The sequence below is a fragment of the Bos indicus x Bos taurus genome, chromosome 7 (genome assembly GCF_003369695.1).
Source record: "Bos indicus x Bos taurus breed Angus x Brahman F1 hybrid chromosome 7, Bos_hybrid_MaternalHap_v2.0, whole genome shotgun sequence".
Taxonomy (NCBI): Eukaryota; Metazoa; Chordata; class Mammalia; order Artiodactyla; family Bovidae; genus Bos; species Bos indicus x Bos taurus.
The window spans coordinates 107,649,337-107,671,983 of NC_040082.1; the positions used below are offsets into that span (position 1 = coordinate 107,649,337).

Here is a 22,647-nt window from a genome sequence, read left to right on the forward strand (position 1 = left end):
GAATCAAATGGTTAATTAAATTCAAACATCATACATCAAGACAAAATATTTGATAACATCAAGCATCTGTCCCTGCCATAAAATACTTGGGAAACTATATAAGATATTTTTTCTTTTAACATAGCAAAATTCCTGCGAAAAGAACAACAGTGATAACATCATCCCGCTTAAGGTGTACCTGCAAATCTTTAAGTGAGGGATAACAGACTGGTTCCAAATAGGAAAAGGAGTACGTCAAGGCTGTATATTGTCACCCTACTTATTTAACTTATATGCAGAGTACATCATGAGAAACGCTGGGCTGGAGGAAGCACAAGCTGGAATCAAGATTGCCGGGAGAAATATCAATAACCTCAGATATGCAGATGACACCACCCTTATGGCAGAAAATGAAGAGGAAATAAAGAGCCTCTTGATGAAAGTGAAAGAGGAGAGTGAAAAAGTTGGCTTAAAGCTCAACATTCAGAAAACTAAAATCATGGCATCTGGTCCCATCACTTCATGGCAAATATATGGGGAAACAGTGGAAACAGTGGCTGACTTTATTTTTCTGGGCTCCAAAATCACTGCAGATGGTGACTGCAGCCATAAAATTAAAAGACGCTTGCTCCTTGGAAGGAAAGTTATGACCAATCTAGACAGCATATTGAAAAGCAGAGACATTACTTTGTCAACAAAGGTCTGTCTAGTCAAGGCTATGGTTTTTCCAGTGGTCATGTATGGATGTGAAAGTTGGACTGTGAAGAAAGCTGACTGCTGAAGAATTGATGCTTTTGAACTGTGGTGTTGGAGAAGACTCTTGAGAGTTCCTTGGACTGCAAGGAGATTCAACCAGTCCATCCTAAAGGAGATCAGTCCTGGGTGTTCATTGGAAGGACTGATGCTAAAGCTGAAACTCCAATACTTTGGCCACCTGATGCGAAGAGCTGACTCATTTGAAAAGACTGTGATGCTGGGAAAGGTTGAGGGCAGGAGGAGAAGGGGATGACAGGATGAGATGTTAGATGGCATCACCGACTTGATGGACATGGTTTGGGTGGACTCCAGGAGTTGGTGATGGACAGGGAGGCCTGGCGTGCTGCAGTTCATGGGGTCGCAAAGGGTTAGACATGACTGAGTGACTGAACTGACTGAATACATGGAGGCCACTGCAACCCATGAGTCAAGCAAAGAGGAGAATAAAATCACCAGCAGATAGTTTTGAAAAACTAGAGGTGAAATTTGCTGATGATGTGATTATCAACTCAGAAAATCTGAAGATAAATTATTAGACTGTGAATGATTTTTGAGGAAAAAAAATCAACAAGTAAATCAACAATAATTCCTACATCTAAGTCATGGTTAGGAATGCTTGAAGAATGAAATTTGTGTTAAGAGTTGGACTAGCACAATTATCATGTTTCTAATTCCAGGTGTGATCAAAGTCACCAAGAGGCTGTGCATGGGCAAGTTATATTCAAGATTCTTGAGAGACAGTGGGAGGTTGCATTAGATAGAGCAATCTGAGAAAAAAAGTCAAAGATGTTTATTAACAATCAAAATGGAATTTTCTTTTTGGGGTGGTCTGATAGAAGAATAGTAGTCCGATTTCAAAGGCAAGGTACATCCAATACACTGTTTTCTTGAAGAAAAGCATGGTGGGGACATTTACTGGGACCTGTGTTAGGCTAAGTCACTTCAGTAGTGTCAGACTCTTTGCAACCTTGTGGACTATAGCTTACCAGGCAGGCTTCTCTGTCCATGGGATTCTCCAGGCAAGAATACTGGAGTGGGTTGCCCTTTCCTCCTCCAGGGGATCTTCCTGACCCAGGGATCAAACCCACATTTCTTATGTCTCCTGCGTTGGCAGGTGGACTTTTTACCACTAACGCCACCTGGGAAGCCCTCTGAAACCACAGAGCTATCTACAAAAGCAGGCTCCTGCTCAGGACACTCTTGGCTGCAGAAGCAGACACACACGCAGGCGCACCAGCTCTGCACACGGCTGCAAGGCCACATGTGTGGGCGCGTGATCCCTGCTCCGCGGGGGACCAGCCTGACTGGTTCCCATGTATCAGGAATGATCCTAAAGCTGTAGTTTTCGAGATAAGGGGATCCCGGTGCAGTGATAATTTCCACATCAGGGGAGCCGAATGGTGAGCTCAGAAGCAGTTGCTTGCATAAATGGCTTCCCACACCACCCATCCCCTGTCCCCCTACACCTTTCCACTGTTACTGTGTTGTCTATTGAGAACTCAAGGAAGGATGTTGTCTAATAAATGGAGTTGGACCACTGAACCATACGGAAAAATTAAATTGTGCTAGCAGTTCACACCACACACAAAAGTCAGCCCAGCGTGGGTTAGAAAACTCAGGGTAAAAGGCACAACCCCAAAAAACCCTCAGACGATAATGTGGTTTCTTTAAAGACAACATAAGGAGAAATTTCTTAAATGGAACACAAATGATCTATGCCTGAAAGGGCTGAAATGGACATAGTGAAACTATTGGAAGGAAAATCTTTGATATATCAAAGAACTGGATCTGAGAGTGAAAATGCCAGTCATGCAGTTGGAAATATCCTTAAATCCTAAGTATGTGTCATTCCCTGGTATATAAATGTATAAAGAGTGGCCAAAGTTGAATTGAAAAAAGAGCCTACTATTTGTAGATGGGCAAAAGATTTGAGTTGTGTCACCATGAAGAAGAAAATAGGAATGGTGAACCCAGTGCTAAGAGGAAAGGTGCTCAGCTTCTTTATTGCTCAATGACAAAGAAAGCCATGGAGAGGGGTGGGAGCGCTCCTCCCAGATGGCCGCCAGCCGACAGCAGTTAACAGTCACAAGGGCACTGAGCCTCAGCCATCTCCATGGACTTTAGGTGAAAAGTTCCTGCATAACCACATGGAGAAGACTAGGGCACCGTCTAGCAAGTGTCGGGGACATTGCCTCGTGACCCTGCAGATGCCGTGAGCACGGGAGAAGTCTTTCCCAGTGGCCACCCTGCCACCTGGCCCAGCTCACGTGGACTCAGACGAGAATGCACAAACTGTGTGACTTGTTGCTGAGAAAGGCCGGGGACCTCTGCAGAGCACAGGGCTGGTGCAGAGCCTGAGAAGTCTCCAGCTCCACCATCCTCCTGCCCAGCCCCCTCCCACCTCCCCATCCAGGTCTTCTTTGTCTGGGGCTGCCGTCCTGACTGAGTTGGTGTCTCTGACCCCATGTATCCCCCTCTATCCCCAGAGCCCTCGGTGGTGTTTGCCAAGGAGCAGCCGGCACGCAGTGAAGTGCAGGCCGTGGCGGGGGCGAGTGCCACGCTGAGCTGCGAGGTGGCCCAGGCCCAGACGGAGGTGACGTGGTACAAGGACGGCAAGAAGCTGAGTTCGAGCTCAAAAGTGCGTGTGGAGGCCACGGGCCGCGGGCGGCGGCTGGTGGTGCAGCAGGCGGGCAAGGCGGACGCAGGGGAGTACAGCTGCGAGGCCGGGGGCCAGAAGGTCTCCTTCCGCCTGGACGTCACAGGTCAGTCCTGCAGGAGGACGCTGAGCTAGGCTGTGTGCAGAGGATGAAGGGATTGGCTTTTGGTCTCAACAGATGTGTGTACTCACCTGTAGCTTTATTTCTCCGCATCTCCATGTCTCATCTTCATATCATCTTGGCCCTAAGGAAGGGTGGATGGGGAGGATGCACCTTCAGTGAAGAAGGCCCATTTTTGTCCGCCTCATTGGAGGCAGTGAGACTCAGTCACACTGTCTTACTACCTGCCCAGAACCTTCCTTGTGTTCTTGGTGTCGGGACCCTGACTCTCCCTGATGCTTGGGGGCTGAGGTAGACTTGGGAATATGTGACTTTCCTCCCATCATCTGTCTTTCCTGAGAGCTAGCACATGCCCTCATCTGGTACCTCATGCAAGTTCTTGGGTGTTTCAATTTGATGGATTCCAGGTTAGGGGAAATACTGGTCACACAATCCTACTTGGAATTCTTGCAGGAGTGAGCTTCGGATGATTGAATTCGAGGTTTCTTGGATGCCACTCCTTCCTTTCTCAGGATATAGAAGCTTTATAGCCTGTACATTGCAAGAAAAAAAAAACCATGTTTTGCTGTCAGGTACTTACAAAGTGGGGCTTCCCTGGTGGCTCAGCAGTGAAGAATCTGCCTGCACTGTAGGAGTCACAGGAGACACGGGTTTGATCCCTGGGTTGGGAAGATCCCCCAGAGGAGGACATGGCAGCTCACTCCAGTATTCTTGCCTGGAGAATCCCATGGACAGAGGAGCCTGATGCGCTACAGTCCAAAGGGTCACAGAGAGTTAGACACCAGTGAAGCGGCTTAGCATGCACACACGCCTTACAAAGGGAGGGAAGAAAGGATGATTGATAGTCACCTGTGCTATTTAGGGTGATCTTCTTAGATCAAATATGATTTTGCGTTTGTCTTCGAACAAGTTTGTATGTTGCAGGTCAGTATTCCCCTTGGCATTGGTTGATGAATTTAGAAATGGAAAGGAAAAAATCTCTTCTGCCACATCAGTAGGTGTTGCTAATAAGCAGTTACTGTCCTAGCAGCCTCTGACTGGCAAAGCAGCCTTTATTTCCTTGCATTTTCCTCATGGTCATCGAGTGTCTCTTTCTCGTGGCTGAAATGTCAGGCAGTCTAAGGAATCAGGTTATGCTTTTTCTGGGAAGAGAGTCTTCATGCTGAATAGGGGTGGCTACCATGCCACCTTGACTCCTAGGTGCCAGCCTGTGAGGGTTTGAGACCATGCCAGTGTAGCAGGATATGTGGGTGTATATATACTCCAGATCCCACCGTGCATCTCTTAGAGTGTGTTTTTTTGGGAGCACATTAGAAAGTATTTTATGGTAAAACCTTTGAAAAATTATGATATATGGCTAAATCCTAGGAGATTGTGAGATAATCAGACACATGAAGACAGAGTAAATTTAGTGTGTGACTTGTGAATCAGTAGGACCAATAATGAAAAATCTTCTCGGCCCTGTAGTTTTGTAGTGAGGTATGGAAAATATTTGGAAAATTGTTATTCCATGTTTATGGAGATGGTCCTAGAGAGAGAAGAATGAGATATCCTCCATAACTCCTTCATGTCCAGAATATACCATCAATACCAAAATCGCACTAGAAAGGCAGGGAGATGAAATTCCAGAAAATCTACTGCAAGTGTCAAGGTCAAAATCACATATTAAAGGTTAATAGAAAGAATTCAGCAGTGTATCCACGGGTAGAGATGAGTGGTGGAAGTCGTACTTCAGGATTGCACGTTGTGTCAACGTTGGCATCGTTGATAGGTAGAAAGCTTGACATGGGATTGAATGCAGAAAGATGTGATCGTCTCCATGAGTACAGAATCAAATAGTTGACTGAACTTGAAGGTCATACATTGGCCCAAAATGTTTGATAAGATTGAGCATCAGTTTGTGCCATAAAATTCTTAGCCAACTATATTAAAGAGTTCTTTTTAATGGTATCACACTCCTGCAAAAACAAGAACAACCCCAACAACAGCATCCCACTTAAGGAGTACAAGGAGATCTTTGACATGAGGAACAGCACTCAGGCCAACTCTAACCTCTGAGTTCAGTAAAGAGGAGAATAAAATCACTGGAAAACTAAAGGTGGAATTTGCTGATGATGGAATGATCAACTCAGACAATCCCGGAGATAAATGGTTAGATTGCATCCGATTCTTGAGTAAGATTAGTGTGTAAAAAAAATTAATATGCAGAAATTATTTCTACATCTAAGTCCTGGCAAGGAATGCTTGCAAAATGAAATTTGTGTGAAGAGTTAGACTGGCAAAATTGTATCATGTTTCTAATTCCAGAACTGATAAAAGTTACTCAGAGGCTGTGTGGGGGACATTATTCAAGATTCTTGAAATATAGTTAGAGTTTGCAGTATGTGGATAGAAATTTGAGGGAAAAATCAAAGATGTTTATTAACAATCAAAATCGAAACCCAATTTCTTTTTTGGGTGGTAGATGGAGGAATAACAGGCAGATCAAAGGCAAGGTACAGGCAATATGTTGTTTTCTTGAAGGAAACACAGTGGGAGCGTTTACTGGGACCTGAAGTCAGGAATTATTGTAAGGCTACAGCTTTTTCAAGATAGTGGGGTCCCAGTGCAGGATAGTTATCACGTCAGAGGAACAGAATAGTGAGCTCAGAAACAGTTCTTGCATAAAAGGATTCCTGCACGCACCATCCCCACAGATCCTCTTTATCTTCTGTTTGTTATTGTGTTGTCTGTTTGAGAAGTCGAGGAAGGATGTTCTAGTCAAAAATAGTTGCTGAACCAGTGAACCATGTGGAAAACTTAGAATGTCCTAGCAATTCACACCACACACAAAAGTCAACTCATGTTGGGTTAGAAACCTCAGGGTATAAAAGACCTCAGATGAGAAAGTGGTTTCTTTAAAAACTCAAGGTAAGGAAATATTTCTTAAATAGAATGCAAATGCTCTAAACTCACAGGGCAGAGATGGGCCTTGTGAGACTATTGGAAGGAGAGAGTTTGGTTTATCAGAAGCCTGGACCTGAGAGTGAAAATGCAGTCACACAGTTGGGAATATCCTTCAAACATCCGTGTTTATCATTCTCTAAATGTTTGGAGAGTGGCCAGAGTTGCAAGAAAAGTCTGAACCTACTGTTGATAAGTGGGCAAAAGATTTGACTAGTGTCACCAGGAAGAAGAAAACAGTAACGGTGAGCCCAGTCCTAAGGGGAAAGGCGCTCGGATTCTTCGTTCCTCAGACACTGATGAAGAAAGCCGCAGGGAGGTGCGAGCACTCCCCCAGATTGCTGTCAGCTGGCGATGCTAAGAGTGGACTAGGGCACTGAGCCTCAGGCATCTCCACAGACCACAGATGAAAACTTCCCTGCTGTTAAACAGTATGGAGAAGACTAGGACACCACTGAGGAAGGATGGGGACATTTGCCTCGAGATCTGGCAGTTGTCATGAGCAGGGGGCAAGTCTGTTCCATTTGTCCTGCGCCATGGACCTGCTCGCAGGGACCTGAGGGAGAATGCATAAATTGTGTCACTTGCTGAGAAAGGCAGGGGACCGCCGCAGAGCACAGGGCTGGTGCAGAGTCTTGAGAAGTCTCCAGCTCTACTGCCCCAAGCCCCTGTCCAGGTCGTCTTTGTGCAGGGCTGCCCTCCTGACTGAGATGGTGTCTCTGACCCTGTGTATCCCTCTGTCCCCAGAGCCCTCGGTGGTGTTCGCCAAGGAGCAGCCGGCACGCAGTGAAGTGCAGGCCGTGGCGGGGGCGAGTGCCACACTGAGCTGCGAGGTGGCCCAGGCCCAGACGGAGGTGACGTGGTACAAGGACGGCAAGAAGCTGAGTTCGAGCTCAAAAGTGCGTGTGGAGGCCACGGGCCGCGGGCGGCGGCTGGTGGTGCAGCAGGCGGGCAAGGCGGACGCCGGGGAGTACAGCTGCGAGGCCGGGGGCCAGAAGGTCTCCTTCCGCCTGGACGTCACAGGTCAGTCCTGGAGGAGGACGCTGAGCTAGCCTGCGTGCAGGTGATGAGGAGACCCGCTTCCAGCCTTGCCAGACTATGCGTGCCCTTGCCGGTGACCTTCGTCTCTTCATGCCTTCCAGTCTTCCGTGTCCCACCTTGGTACCCATTTGGGCTGGGGGAGCATGCGTGGGGCGGGTGTCCATGGAGAGAAGAGGGGCTTTTTGGTCCATGTGTTTTCAGGCAGTGAGGCTCAGTCACACTGTCTCAGCACCTGCTCACAATCTGCCTGTTGTTCCTGGTGTGGAGACCCCGCCTCTCCTGATGCTTGGGGGCCAAGGTAGGCCTGGGAATAACTGACCTTCCTCCCATCATCTCTTTCCTGAGAGCTACCATAGGCCTTCACCCAGTACCTCTTGCTGGTCTCGGTTGGCCAGAAGTGTTTGAATTTGATGGATCCCAGTTTAGGAGACATATTGACCACACAGTCCTACTTGGAATTCTCTTCGGAATGAAGTTTGGATGGTGAAATTTGAGGCTTCTGGGATGCCCTTCCTTCCTGTTCCTGCTCTGGTTGTCTGTAGGTAGCCAGAATAGGCCCATGTTATGTTTCAGGTCCTTAAGGATGATTGGTAGAGCATCACGTGTACCATTTAGGGTGATCTTAGATTGCAAAGTATGATTTTTGCCTTTGTCTTCAAACAGGTTGGATGTACAGGTTGTATTCCCCTTGGTGTGCTGCTGGTGAATTTAGGAATTGAAAGGAAAAAGTCACTTCTGCCATGTCACTAGGCTTTGCTAATGAGGAGTTGCTGTCCTACTGGCCTCTGACTGGCAAAGCAGTCTTTATTTCATTGTGTTTTCCTGATGGTGAAAGAGTCTCTGCCTTGTGCCTGGAACACAGGACATTCTAAGAAACCAGATTATTCTTCTTCTGGCAGGAAGTCTTCATGCTGAATGGAGTTGGGCTGCCATCCTACCTTGGCTTCTAGGTGCTGACACCTAACAGGTTTTGACTGTACTAATAACGTGGGATGATTTGTGGATGTGTACAGATATCCCAGATCTCAACGTGCATCTTTCTGGAATGTTTTTTGTCTTTGAGAATGTTAGAGTGTGTTCTAAGAAATATCATAGGAAAGTTGGGAAATGTGGCTAAATAGTTGTTGTTAAGTCATGTCTGACTCCTTGAGACCCCATGGACTGCAGTACCCCAGGCTTCCCTGTCTTGTACTATCTCTTGGAGTTTGCTCCAATTGATGGCCATTGAGTCATCCACCCATCTCATCGTCTGTCGACCCCTTCTCCTCCTGCCCTCAATGTTTCCCAGCATCAGGGTGTTTTCCAGTGAGTCAGTACTTCACGTCGGTTGCCAAAGTATTGGAGCTTCAGTTTCAGCATCAGTCCGTCCAATGAATATTCAGAGTTGAGTTCTTTTAGGATTGACTGGTTTAATCTCCTTGCTACCAAGGGACTCTTAAGAGTCTTCTCCAGCACCACAGTTCAAAAGCATCAATTGTTTGGTGCTCAGCCTTCTTTATGGTACAACTCTCACATCCATACCTGACTGCTGGAAAAACCATAGCTTTGACTAGATTGAACTTTGTTGGCAAAGTGATGTCTGCTTTTAAATATGCTGATATGCTGTCTACGTTTGTCATAGCTTTTCTTCCAAGGAGCAAACATCTTTTAAAAAATTTCATGGCTGCAGTCACTGTCTGCAGTGATTTTGGAGCCCAAGAAAATAAAGTCTGTCACTGTTTCCACTGTTTCCCCATCTATTTGCCATGAACTAATGGGACCGGATGCCATGATCTTAATTTTTTAAATGTTGAGTTTTAACCCAGCTTTTTCACTCTCCTCTTTCACCTTCATCAAGAAGCTCTTGAGTTGCTCTTCACTTTCTGCCTTTAGGGTGTAGTCATCTGCATATCTGAGGGTATTGATATTTCTCCCTGCGATCTTGATTCCAGCTGGAGCTTCCTCCAGCCCGGCATTTCACATGATGTACTCTGCATAGAAGTTAAATAAGCAGGGTGACAGTATACAGCCTTGATGTACTCCTTTTCCAATTTGGACCAGTACACTCTTCCTTGTCTTGTTCTAACTGTTGCTTCTTGACCTGCCTACAGGTTTCGCAAAAGGCGGGCAAGGTGGTCTGGTGTTCCCATCTTTTTAAGAGTTTTCCACAGTTTGTTGCAATCCACACAGTCAAAGACTTTAGCATAGTCAGTGAAGCAGTAGAACTTTTTTGGAATTCCCTTGGATTTCCTATGATCCAACGGATGTTGGCAGTTTGATCTCTGGTTCCTCTGCCTTTTATAAATCCAGCTTGTACATCTGGAAGTTCTCAGTTCATGTACTGTTGGAGCCTAGCTTGAAGGATTTTGAGCATTACCTTGCTAGCATTTGAAATGAGTGCAAATGTGTGGCAGTTTGAACTTTCTTTGGCATTGCCCTTCTTTGGGATTGGAATGAAAACTGACTTTTCCCAGTCCTGTGGCCTTGGCTGAGTTTTCCAAATTTGCTAGCATATTGAGTGCAGCACTTTCACAGCATCATCTTTTGGGATTTGAAATAGCTCAGCTGGAATTCCATCACCTCTACTAGCTTTATTAGTAGTAATGCTTCTTAAGGCCCACTTGACTTCACACTCCAAGATATCTGGCTCTAGGTGAGTGATCACACTATTGAGTTGTCCAGGTCATTAAGACCTTTTTTTGTACAGTTCTTCTGTGCATTCCTGCCACTTCTTAATATCTTCTGCTTCTGTTAGGTCCATTCCATTTCTGTCCTTTATTGTGCCCATTTTTGCATGAAATGTTCCCTTGATGTCTCTAATTTTCTTGAAGAGATATTTAGTCTTCCCCATTCTATTGTTTTCCTCTTTTTCTTCGCATTGTTCACTTAGGAATGCTTTCTTACCTTTCTTTGCTCTTCTCTGGAACTCTGGATTCCAATGGGTATATCCTTTCCTTTTCTCCCTTACATTTTGCTTCTGAACTACATGAAAATGGAAAAAAGAATATAGACGTTAAAGACTGTGTAACTTGTCCTCAGTAGGAGCAATAATGAAAAGTCTTCTCAGCACCTGTACTTCTCTGGTACACTGTGCAAAATGTACAGTTCCAGAAACAGATGCTGCACGCTCATGGAGACAGTCCTAGAGAGAGAAGAATGAGATACATTCTATAACTCTCTTCACATACAGAACATAACGTCAGTACCAGAATTGCACTAGAAATACAGGGAGAATGAAATTCCAGACCAATCTTCTCCGAGTGTCAAGGCCAAAATCATAAATTAAATGTTAGCAAAATGAGTTCACCAGTGTATCTGTTGTTAGAGATTAGTGATGAAAGTCAGAGTCCAGAATTGCACATTGTTTTTAAGGTTAGCATGTTAATAGGTAGAAAGCTTAACAGTAAGTGATTGCACATATATAAGCAAGAGAGTGAAGAAGTGTAATCCCCCCATTTGCCCAAAACTAACTAAATAAACTGGAGAAGGCAATGGCACCCCACTCCAGTACTCTTGCCTGGAAAATCCCATGGATGGAGGAGCCTAGTAGGCTGCAGTCCATGGGGTCGCTAAGAGTCGGACACGACTGAGTGACTTCACTTTCCCTTTTCACTTTCATGCATTGGAGAAGGAAATGGCAACCCACTCCAGTGTTCTTGCCTGGAGAATCCCAGGGACGGCAGAGCCTGGTGGGCTGCCGTCTCTGGGGTCGCAGAGTCGGACACGACTGAAGTGACTTAGCAGCAGTAGCAGCAGCAACTAACTAAACACTTATAACAACCCTAATGAGAACCAGACCAACCTCAGTGAACCTTCTGGTTGGACTGAATAAGTGAAAGGCCCCAGTGTGGAATGAAGTGATTCGGGAGCCTCTAACAGGCCAAACTACCCCTTATGACATCTTGAAATTTGTGTTTGTTGTGCCTAGAACTGCACTTCTGAAGACATTATGTGTTTTGGGAAATTTTTTTCTTCCTAAATATCGCTTAAGACCTCTGCTCTGAAAACCGTTGTTGTTTCTTGCAACATATGATTCAAGACGGTTTTTGGAGGTGAGTTGCTGACTATAAACAAAGCATCTTGTCTTGTGCAAGAAGGATCCTAACGCGGGCTGCATTGTGCATGCCCAGATTTACCCACCACCTTTCTTCTGCTCTATAACCTGTTGTCAGATTATTGGGTAGTGATGGCTTGTTGAACATGTTCAAGCTCTGGCTATACGCCTTTCATCGGCTTTTACAACCCCATGTCCTGCTGGATTTCTTTCTACCTACCTGAATATTTTTTCTTGGCATCATTTGCTGGCTTAAGGCCCTCCTTCATTCTCATTCCACACCCTGTCCTTAGTAGATCAGGAACCTAGGAGTTTTAACTTCTACCCACATCCAACTAAGTGCTAACTTCTGGCAGTTCTACCTTAGCTTTAAACATCTGTTTATTTTGCTGTCTACCTGAAGTGTCCTGTACCAGGGCCCCACCATCTTCCCTGGGAGGCATAACAACATACTATCTGGATTCCTTATTCTGCTTTGTACCCAGCATCCTTCCAAACACCCCGTACATCAGACAGCATGAACATCTGAAAGTACAACATGGATAATGTCAAACACCCCATTTCTCTGGCTGGTCCCACTCTAACAGATGACAATCTTTTCAGTTATCCTTACAGTAGTTAGGACTGCCAGTGTCTGCCACATTCCACTCTTGCTAATCTCACCACCCTTATCTTCTCCCACTTGCCCTCTTTTTCTCCAACTTCAGTCACTGTGGCTTTTTTTCAGTCACCCGCCCAGGAACCAGCTCTCCTCTTCCCTTGCACAGACTGTGTTCTCTGCCAGCAGTGGTCTCCCCCACCACCCTCTTTTCTCTTCAACTGGTGCTTCATAACATAGCTCGCATCTCATCTCCTCATGAAAAACTTTTTGACCCTCAGGCTAAGGTGGGCCCCTTGTAATATGCCTCTTTCCCAGGAGACTTGTCACAAATTATAATTGAATATTAATTGAATTAACCCTTGAAGAGCTGTCTGTCCCTCTTAAATGTCCAGCCGAACATCTCCCATTCCCTTCCTTTGTATTCCCAGCATCTAATAGTACCTTGTACGAAACAGAGCCTTAATATCTATTTGTCGAATGTTTTAATACAAGACATGATTAATTAACAATTAATAAAGGAGGTGTGAATGGCTATTACAGTGGTCAAGAGTCCTGGACAAAGAGAGCTCTAGGAACAGAAGTATTCAAGGAGAGATAATGGACCTAGAGTTTGGGGGGCTCAGGACTCAAATGTGTGTTGGTAAAGGTATGTACCCAAGCTTGGTAGACAGGCAGGAAGCAGGTCTCCCAATCCTCTCCCACCCCTACCTGCTGAGTCAAAGTAGAGGGAACAACGTAACGTGAGTGAGAACAGGGGCTCAACTCCTCCCTGCTAGCCAGCAGCATGGGAGGAGGCCCATCATGGACAGGAAGACCACGCTGGGAACAAGACAAAGCACTGAAGCGCCCAATACACTTGAAAGAAGGAATTGGAAATACTTGAAAGAGAAAGCTAGACGTGGCTGGGGATAGACTTAATTTTATTTTTCTTCTGTTAGAATCAGTCTTTGTCAAAAGGAAAATGTTTTTCATGAAGAGGACAAGGAGAAGCAGAACTACTCTGCAATACTCTTTTTCTAATAAGTTCAAAGTAAGCTAGAAACTTACTTATGAAGTCTAATTAGAAGATCAGTTGGAGTTTATCTCAAGCTCATTTTTAGAATACTGTTTTACCTTCAGTGCTTTTGTTTTATTTATATTAACAATTTTAGTCTATATTAACTAGGCCAGCAACTCGATTGCTAAAACCCTTGGTTTATCAGTATGGCGCACGAGCCCCAGATGAACAATTATGACAAATTCCTGTTTATTGGCACTGTTTTTTTTTGGTAGTTTTATATTTTAATTAGTTAATTTTAATTGGAGGATACTTACTTTACAGTGTTGTGGTGGTTTTGCCATGCACTGACATGAATCAGCCACGGGTGCACATGTGTCCCCCATCCTGAGCCCCCTCCCCCCTCCCTCCCCACCCCATCCCTCTGGGTTGTCCCAGAGCACCAGCTTTGGTTGCCCTGCTTCAGGCATCAAACTTGCACTGGTCATCTATTTTATATATAGTAATATACGTGTTTCAGTGCTGTTCTCTCAAATCACCCCACGCTCACCTTCTCCCACAGAGTCCGAAAGTCTGTTCTTTACATCTGTGTCTCTTTTGCTGTCTTGCATATAGGGTCATTGTTACCATCCATATAAATTCCATATAAATTCCATATATAAATTCCATATATATAAATTCCATATATAAATTCCATATATAAATTCCATATATATATGCCTTAATATACTGTAATGGTATTTCTCTTTCTGATTTACTTCATTCTGTATAATGGGCTCCAGTTTCGTCCACCTCATTAGAATTGACTGAAATGCATTCCTTTTTATAGCTGAGTAATATTCCATTGTGTATATGGATCACAGCTTCCTTACAGCTTCCATCCGTCTGCCAGTGGACATCTAGGTTGCTTCCATGTCCTGGCTGTTGTAAACAGTGCAGATAAATGTACTTTTATTACTTTTTGGAATATTAAAAAAGACAAACTGCAAAAAGATGTCATCATTTCCAAGAGTACAGTATCAAATGGTTGAGTAAATTTGAATATCATACATTAAGACAAAAAGTTTGATAACATCAGTTCCTGCCATAAAGTTCTTGGCAAACAGTATAAAAGTGTTCTTTTTAAAAAATATTATAAAATGTCTGCAATAGCGTCAACAACAGCAACATCCCACCTAAGGTGAACCTGGAAATCTTGACCTGAGGGACAGCACACTTAGGCCACCCTGAGCACTGAGTCAGGTAGAGAGGAGAATAAAATCACTGGCAAACAATTTTAGGAAAAAAAAAAAAAAAAAACCTCGAGGTAGAATTTACTAATGATAGGATGATCAACTCAGACAGTCTCAAAGATAAATTATTAGAATGTGTAGATTCTTGAGTAGGATTAGTGTGTAAAAAAAATTATACAGAAAGCATTTCTTTGCCTATGTCTTGGCAAAGAATACTTGGAAAATTAAATTTTATGTTAGAGTTCAGTTCAGTTCAGTCACTCAGTCATGTCCAACTCTTTGTGACCCATGGCAGCACGCCAGGCCTCCCTGTCCATCATCAATTCCCGGAGTTCACTCAAACTCATGTCCATCGAGTCGGTGATGCCATCCAACCATCTCATCCTCTGTCGTCCCCTTCTCCTTTTGCCCCCAGTCCCTCCCAACATCAGAGTCTTTTCCAATGAGTCAACTCTTTGCATGAGGTGGCCAAAGTACTGGAGTTTCAGCTTTAGCATCATTCCTTTCAAAGAACACCCAGGACTGATCTCCTTTAGAATGGACTGGTTGGATCTCCTTGCAGTCCAAGGGACTCTCGAGAGTCTTCTCCAACACCACAGTTCAAAAGCATCAATTCTTCGGTGCTCAGCTTTCTTCACAGTCCAACTCTCACATCCATACATGACTATTGGAAAAACCATAGCCTTGATAAGACGGACCTTTGTTGGCAAAGTAATGTCTCTGCTTTTGAATATGCTATCTACGTTGGTCATAACTTTCCTTCCAAGGAGTAAGTGTCTTTTAATTTCATGGCTGCAGTCACCATCTACAGTGATTTTGGAGCTCCGCCCAAAAAAGTCTGACATTGTTTCCACTGTTTCCCCATCTATTTGCCACGAAGTGATGGGACCAGATGCCATAATCTTCGTTTTCTGAATGTTGAGCTTTAAGCCAAGTTTTTCACTCTGGTCTTTCACTTTCATCAAGAGGCTTTTTAGTTCCTCTTCACTTTCTGCCATAGGGTGGTGTCATCTGCATATCTGAGGTTATTGGTATTTCTCCCGGCAGTCTTGATTCTAGCTTGTTCTTCTTCCAGCCCAGCGTTTCTCATGATGTACTCTGCATAGAAGTTAAATAAGCAGGGTGACAATATACAGGCTTGACGTACTCCTTTTCCTATTTGGAACCCGTCTGTTGTTCCAGGTCCAATTCTAACTATTGCTTCCTGACCTGCATACAGATTTCTCAAGAGGCAGGTCAGGTGGTCTGGTATTCCCATCTTTTTAAGAATGTTCCACAGTTTGCTGTGATCCACACAGTCAAAAGGCTTTGGCATAGTCAATAAAGCAGTAGATGTTTTTCTGGAACTCTCTTGGTTTTTTGATGATCTAGTGGATGTTGAGAGTTTGATCTCTGGTTCCTCTCCCTTTTCTAAATCCAGCTTGAACATCTGGAAGTTCACGGTTCACATACTGCTGAAGCCTGGCTTGGAGAATTTTGAGCATCACTTTACTAGCATGTGAGATGAGTGCAGTTGTGCGGTAGTTTGAGCATTCTTTGGCATTGCCTTTCTTTGGGATTGGAATGAAAACTGACCTTTTCCAGTCCTGTGGCCACTGCTGAGTTTTCCAAATTTGCTGGCATATTGAGTGCAGCACTTTCACAGCGTCATCTTTCAGGATTTGAAATAGCTCAACTGGAATTCCATCACCTCCACTAGCTTTGTTCGTAGTGATGCTTCCTAAGGCCCACTTGACTTCACATTTCAGGATGTCTGGTTCTAGGTGAATGATCACACCATCGTGATTATCTTGGTCATGAAGATCTTTTTTGTACAGTTCTTCTGCGTATTCTTGCCACCTCTTCTTAAACTCTTCTGCTTCTGTTAGGTCCATAGCATTTCTGTCCTTTATTGAGCCCATCTTTGCATGAAATGTTCCCTTGGTATCTCTAATTTTCTTGAAGAGATCTCTAGTCTTTCCCATTCTGTTGTTTTCCTCTCTTTCTTTGCATTGATCACTGAAGAAGGCTTTCTTATCTCTTCTTGCTATTCTTTGGAACTCTGCATTCAGATGTTTATATCTTTCCTTTTCTCCTTTGCTTTTCGCTTCTCTTCTTTACACAGCTATTTGTAAGTCCTCCCCAGACAGCCATTTTGCATTTTTGCATTTCTTTTCCATGGGGATGGTCTTGATCCCTGTCTCCTGTACAGTGCCACGAACCTCCATCCATAGTTCATCAGGCACTCTATCTATCAGATCTAGTTCCTTAAATCTATTTCTCACTTCCACTGTATAATCATAAGGGATTTGATTTAGGTCATACCTGAATGGTATAGTGGTTTTCCCTACTTTCTTCAATTTAAGTCTGAATTTTGCAATAAGGAGTTTATGATCTGAGCCACAGTCAGCTCCTGGTCTTGTTTTTACTGACTGTATAGAGCTTCTCCATCTTTGGCTGCAAAGAGTATAATCATTCTGATTTTGATGTTGACCATCTGGTGATGTCCATGTGTAGAGTCTTCTCCTGTGTTGCTGGAAGAGGGTGTTTGCTATGACCAGTGCGTTCTCTTGGCAAAACTCTATTAGCCTTTGCCCTGCTTCATTCCTTACTCCAAGTCCAAATTTGCTTGTTACTCCAGGTGTTTCTTGACTTCCTATTTTTGCATTCCAGTCCCCTTTAATGAAAAGGACGTCTTTTTGGGGTGTTAGTTATAAAAGGTCTTGTAGGTCTTCATAGAGCCATTCAACTTCAGCTGCTTCAGCGTTACTGGTTGGGGCATAGACTTGGATTACTGTGATATTGAATGGTTTGCCTTGGAAACGAACAGAGATCATTTTGTCGTTTAGAGTTAGACTAGCACAATTATAGTATGTTTCTAATTCCAGGTCTGATAAAAATTGCTAGGTGGCTGTGTGTGGGAAAATTATTTAAGATTCTTGAGAGACAGTAAGAATTTGGAATAGAGAGAAAGGAATCAGAGAGAAAAAAATCAAAGATTAGCAATCAGAATTGAAACCAAATTTCTGTTTGGGTGGTCTGATGGAAGAATAACAGGCAGATTCCAAAGGCCAGGTGCCATCAATACACTGTTTTCTTGAAGGAAAGCATGGTGGGAGCATTCACTGGGACCTGATGTCACAAAGCTACAATTTTGAAGATAAGAGGATCCCAGTGCAGGGATAGTTATCACATCAGAGGGACAGAAGTGAGCTCAGAAATAGTTCCTTGCATAAATGGATTTTTGCACCACCCATTTACCCACCCTCACCTTCCACTTGATACTGTGGCGTCTATTGGAGAAGTTGAGGAAAGTGCTGTCTTCATAAATGGTACTTGGACTGTTTGACCATTCTGAAAACTTAAATTGTACCAGCAGTTCACACCACACACAAAAGTCAACTCAGGATGGGTTAGAACCTCAGTGTAAATGGTAAAACCCAAAATTCCCTTGGATGATAATATGATTTCTTTAAAGACTTAAGTAAGGAAACATTTCTTAAGTACAAACACAAATGCTCCAAACTCATGGGGCTTTGAAATGGACATTTGACACTATTGGAAGGAAAAAGTTTGATTTAACAGAGGACTAAATCAGAGAGTGGAAATGCAAGTCACATAGTTGGGAACATCCTTAAAACCTACCTATGTATCATTCTCTGGTATTTCAATGGATAAAGAGTGGCCAGAGGTGAATCTTGAGAACAGAGAGCCTACTATTAGTAGGTGGAGAAAAGATTGGAATGGTTTCACTAGAAAGAAGAGAACAGTAATGGGGAACCCAGTTCTAAGGGGGAAGGTACTTCCTCATTCCTCAGATGATGACAAAGAAAGCCACAAGGAGGTGGAAATACTCCTCCCAGATTGCTACCAGTTGACAATAGTGAGAGTAGGCAAGGGCACCGAGCCTCAGCCATCTCCATGGACTTCAGGTGAAAAGTTCCCTGCATAAGCCCGGGAAGCCTGGAGAAGACTGGGGCATCATGTAGGAAGGTTGGGGGACACTTGCCTTGTTATCCTGCAGATGTCACAAACAGGGAGATGTCTTCTCCAACGACCTCCAAAGGTCTTCTCCAAAGGTCCAATGACCCTTCCCGTGTGGGACCAGCTCAAACAGGTGGACCTGTGGGAAAATGCATAGACTGTGTCACTTGTTCCTGAGAATGTCTGAAGGACCTCTGTAGGGCACAGGACTGGTGCAGAGCCTGGAAAAGTCTCCAGCTTCACTACCTGCATCTGGACCCTCCCAGCTCCCCATCCGGGTCTTCTTTGCCCGTAGCTGCCCTCCTGACTGAGATGGTGTCTCTGACCATGTGTATCCCTCTGTCCCCAGAGCCCTCGGTGGTGTTTGCCAAGGAGCAGCCGGCACGCAGTGAAGTGCAGGCCGTGGCGGGGGCAAGTGCCACGCTGAGCTGTGAGGTGGCCCAGGCCCAGACGGAGGTGACGTGGTACAAGGACGGCAAGAAGCTGAGTTCCAGCTCGAAAGTGCGTGTGGAGGCCACAGGCCGCGGACGGCGGCTGGTGGTGCAGCAGGCGGGCAAGGCGGATGCCGGGGAGTACAGCTGTGAGGCCGGGGGCCAGAAGGTCTCCTTCCACCTGGACGTCACAGGTCAGTCCTGGAGGAGGACGCTGAGCTAGCCTGTTTGTATGTGATGAGGGGACTGGCTTTCAGACATGAGTGCCTTGAACCTTCATCTCTTCAGCCTCCCTGCCTTCTGCATCCCATATGGAGGCCCATTTTGAGCTGGAAGAGGATGGATGGGGAGAGTGCATGTGGAAAGAAGAGGGGTTGTTTCTGTCCCCTGTTGCCAGGCAGTGGGGCCCAGTCACACTGTCTTAGCACCTGCCCAGAGCCTTCCTCTTTTTCCTGGTGTCAGGACCCTGGCTCTCCCTGATGCCTGGGGGCTGAGGTAGGCCTGGGGATGTGTGATTTTCCTCCCACCATGCGTTCTTCCGGAGAGCCAGCACATGTCCTCATCAGGCACCTTATGCGAGTTCCCAGTGGGTCACCTGTTTCAGTTTGGTGTATCCCTGACAATCTTCTTTCGCATTCTCTCAGGAGTAAAGTTTGAATGCTCAAACTTGAGGTTTCTGGGAGGTCTTCCGTCCATTTTCCTAGATACAGGAGGTCAGTGGGAGAATGTTGCTTGCTACTGAGATGGGCAGAGGGAGCTCTGCAGCACAGAGGGCTGGTAGAACGCCTGTAGAAGTTCCCTTTCCCTGGCACCATCCCGGCCTTGTGCTCATTGCCTGTCTCAGTCTCATGGTGTCTTTTGTCCTGTGTATCAGTCCTCTGGCTTAGTCCTCAGTGGTGTTCGAGGAGCATCTGGCATATAGAGTGCTGTGGGTCAAAGTGGTGCTTTTTCCTGCTGAAATGTGGGGTAGTGCATAACTAGGTTGAGTGGGTGGTATAAGGATGGGAAGAAGCTGAGTCGAGTTTGAAAGTGTGTATGGAGTTAAGGCCTTTGGGATGTAGCTGTCTGTACATCACTTTGGCAAGATTGACATCAGGTAATACTCTGTTTTTTCCTAGGACCTGAATGTATTTTTTCATCTATCTAAGTGAGTTTTCTGGGGATACAAATTATCATAGTTTGCAATGAGGATCGGACAGCTGTATAGCCAAGAGATTCTGTGCTCTTTTTTTTTTTTTTAATTGATTTCCTGAATTCTCTTATCCTGTATTCTTCCATCTTTAGTGTCAGTGTTGAGCCAAGAAAGCATGGGTGAGTGAGTGTATTCTGGAGGGAGAAAGGCAGTTCTTTTATACCGTCCATGTAATAATGCTCAGTCACATTTTCCCAACAAGTGTTCAGACTCCATTGGTGATCCTGGGTGTCTATTACTCGGGCTCTACCTGATCTACAGGGCTGAGATAGACAAGATATCTTTCCCCTGGGGTTTTCCTGGCAGATTCTTACCCAGAACACTTGAGAGTTCCTGTTAGCAAGAGATAGCTGAATTCACTGAACCAGAATAAGAGAAAATTTTGGCCACACAGTAATGCATGGAATTATTTTATGGCAGAATTTTGGCTTATAAATCTTTAGATATTCTGGGTTAGCAATTTTCACATGGATAAGTAAACTCCCTGAACACAGATGTAGCAAAATCTAGTCCATGTTTTGTTGTAATGTGTGCACAAAATTTATGAAAATAGAGAAGATTGCAAATTGATCAGTTCCTAGAAAACTATGTCAAAACTCACAAAATGGAAAACAAGCAAGTTGTAAAGACCCCAGAATTTTAAATAAATGGAACCATAATAAACAATCTTCTCACAGCAGAATGTCTAATCCTACTTGCTCTGTTGTTAAATTGTACTGAGTATTCTGGTAAGAAATTATCCCATGTTCACAGAGATTCTTCTGTAGTATTGAAAAATGGAATGCATTCTCTAATTTATCTTACATAGAGAACATATCATTGATACCAAAATCTGACAAGGTAACTATGAAGAAGTAACACAGTTTAATCTGTTGATGATATTAAGGCTAATATCTTCCACAAAATAATAGTAAACTGAATTCAGCAGTTTATTAAGAGGAAAATACAGTACAGCAACAGCTATATTCCAGGAGTGCGAGGTTGGTTTAAAACAAGAATCAGTAGAAAATTTGATGGAAAGCTTAATGCCAATAAAATAAAAGAAAAATGATATGATTTCCCCAATAAATGGAGAATAAAAATACTCAGTAAAATATAGCTACATATATCCAAGAGAAATACTTGATAAAATTGAGCATTAATTCCTGCCATAAAATTCTTACCAAAGTATAAGGATTCTTCTTTTATTTAATAATTGGCAGTATAGAGAAAAACTGGCTATCCTCATCCATAAAGTGAAACCTTGAAGGCACTGCCTTTGCAGTAGGAAACAAGATAAGAAAGCCAGTTGTCACCACTTTGATGCTGCATTCATAACACACTAAGGAGGGAAATAAAAGATTAAAAGTTAGAAAAATAAAAATGAAACATGCAGATGATATGATTAGCAATTTAGAAAATCTAGAAACGTTGATTACTATACTTAGTAAGAGAATTGGTAAACATCACTGCATACAAAAACAATTTACAGAAAACAATTCTATATCTATATATCAGAGACAAACAACTGGAAAATGAAATTTAAAAGAATGGCAATAAAAGGTCTTGAGGACTTTGTGAAAGTATTAATATTAAGCATTGCATAGAGGCAGGAAACAGATATAAATAAATGTATACCAATCTATGGAACTCAGAGACATTCACTTCCCATTAAATGCCAAATCACAGTTCTTTGGGGTATTAGAATATTGACAACTTGATTGCAACGGCCAAAGAGAACCAAGTGAGTTTTAACAAAATGAGGATATTTGCTCCAACCTAATCATGACTTAAAAAAAAAAAGTTACAGCAATTTAGACAAGTGGGTCTCAATGCAGATAAATAGCCCAAAGGAATGGAATGGTGAACTCACACTGAAGTGTAGAGAAGGCAGGATCTTATCATCATTGATGGTAAGGCCAATAACCATATGGAAAAATAAAATAACATTGGAATCTACCTCCTACCACACAAAGAACTAACTCCAGGCAGGTTAGAGACCTCTGTGTGAAAGGTAAAACAAGTTTTTATCTGATAATAAAGATTATTTAATGACCGCGGGATAATGAAAGATTTTTAAACAGATCATATATGCAGAAACCACCAAGGACAAACTGATATATTTGCCTTAATTAAATAACTTAATCTCACCAGAAACATTATTAAAAAATGAAAAAAATAGAGCACAAAAGTGGGAGGACAGATAAACACAACAACACGTTTTCACTCTCCTCTTTCACTTTCATCAAGAGGCTCTTTAGTTCCTCTTCACTTTCTGCCATAAGGGTGGTGTCATCTGCATATCTGAGGTTATTGATATTTCTCCCAGCAATCTTGATTCCAGCTTGTACTTCATCTAGCCCAGAGTTTCTCATGATGTACTCTGCGGGGTGACAATATACAGCCTTGACGTACTCCTTTTCTTGTTTGGAATCAATCTGAGATTCCATGTCCAATTCTAACTGTTGCTTCCTGACCTGCATACAGATTTCTCAAGAGGCAGGTCAAGTGGTCTAGAATTCCCATGTCTTTCAGAATTTTCCACAGTTTATTGTGATCCACACAGTCAAAGGTTTTGGCATAGTCAATAAAGCAGAAATAGATGTTTTACTGGAACTCTCTTGCTTTTGCGATGATCCAGCGGATGTTGGCAATTTAATCTCTGGTTCCTCTGCCTTTTCTAACACCAGCTTGAACATCTGGAAGTTCACGGTTCACATACT

At 43.7% G+C, this 22,647-nt stretch overlaps 1 protein-coding gene across 50 annotated transcripts in view; it reads left to right on the forward strand.

The window, feature by feature from the left end:
• OBSCN (obscurin, cytoskeletal calmodulin and titin-interacting RhoGEF) overlaps window positions 1-22,647 on the forward strand; it is a 229,285-nt gene that overhangs the window by 82,199 nt on the left and 124,439 nt on the right. For 47 of the 50 annotated variants that reach the window (XM_027548670.1, XM_027548671.1, XM_027548672.1 and 44 more), the window contains 3 exons: window positions 3,222-3,497; window positions 7,203-7,478; window positions 18,672-18,947. The exons of 1 other annotated variant lie outside the window; for it this stretch is intronic. In XM_027548670.1, coding sequence (XP_027404471.1) covers window positions 3,222-3,497; window positions 7,203-7,478; window positions 18,672-18,947 — 828 coding nt within the window. The remainder of the gene's footprint in view (window positions 1-3,221; window positions 3,498-7,202; window positions 7,479-18,671; window positions 18,948-22,647) is intronic. 2 more of the 50 variants (XM_027548683.1, XM_027548713.1) reach the window with 1 other exon arrangement.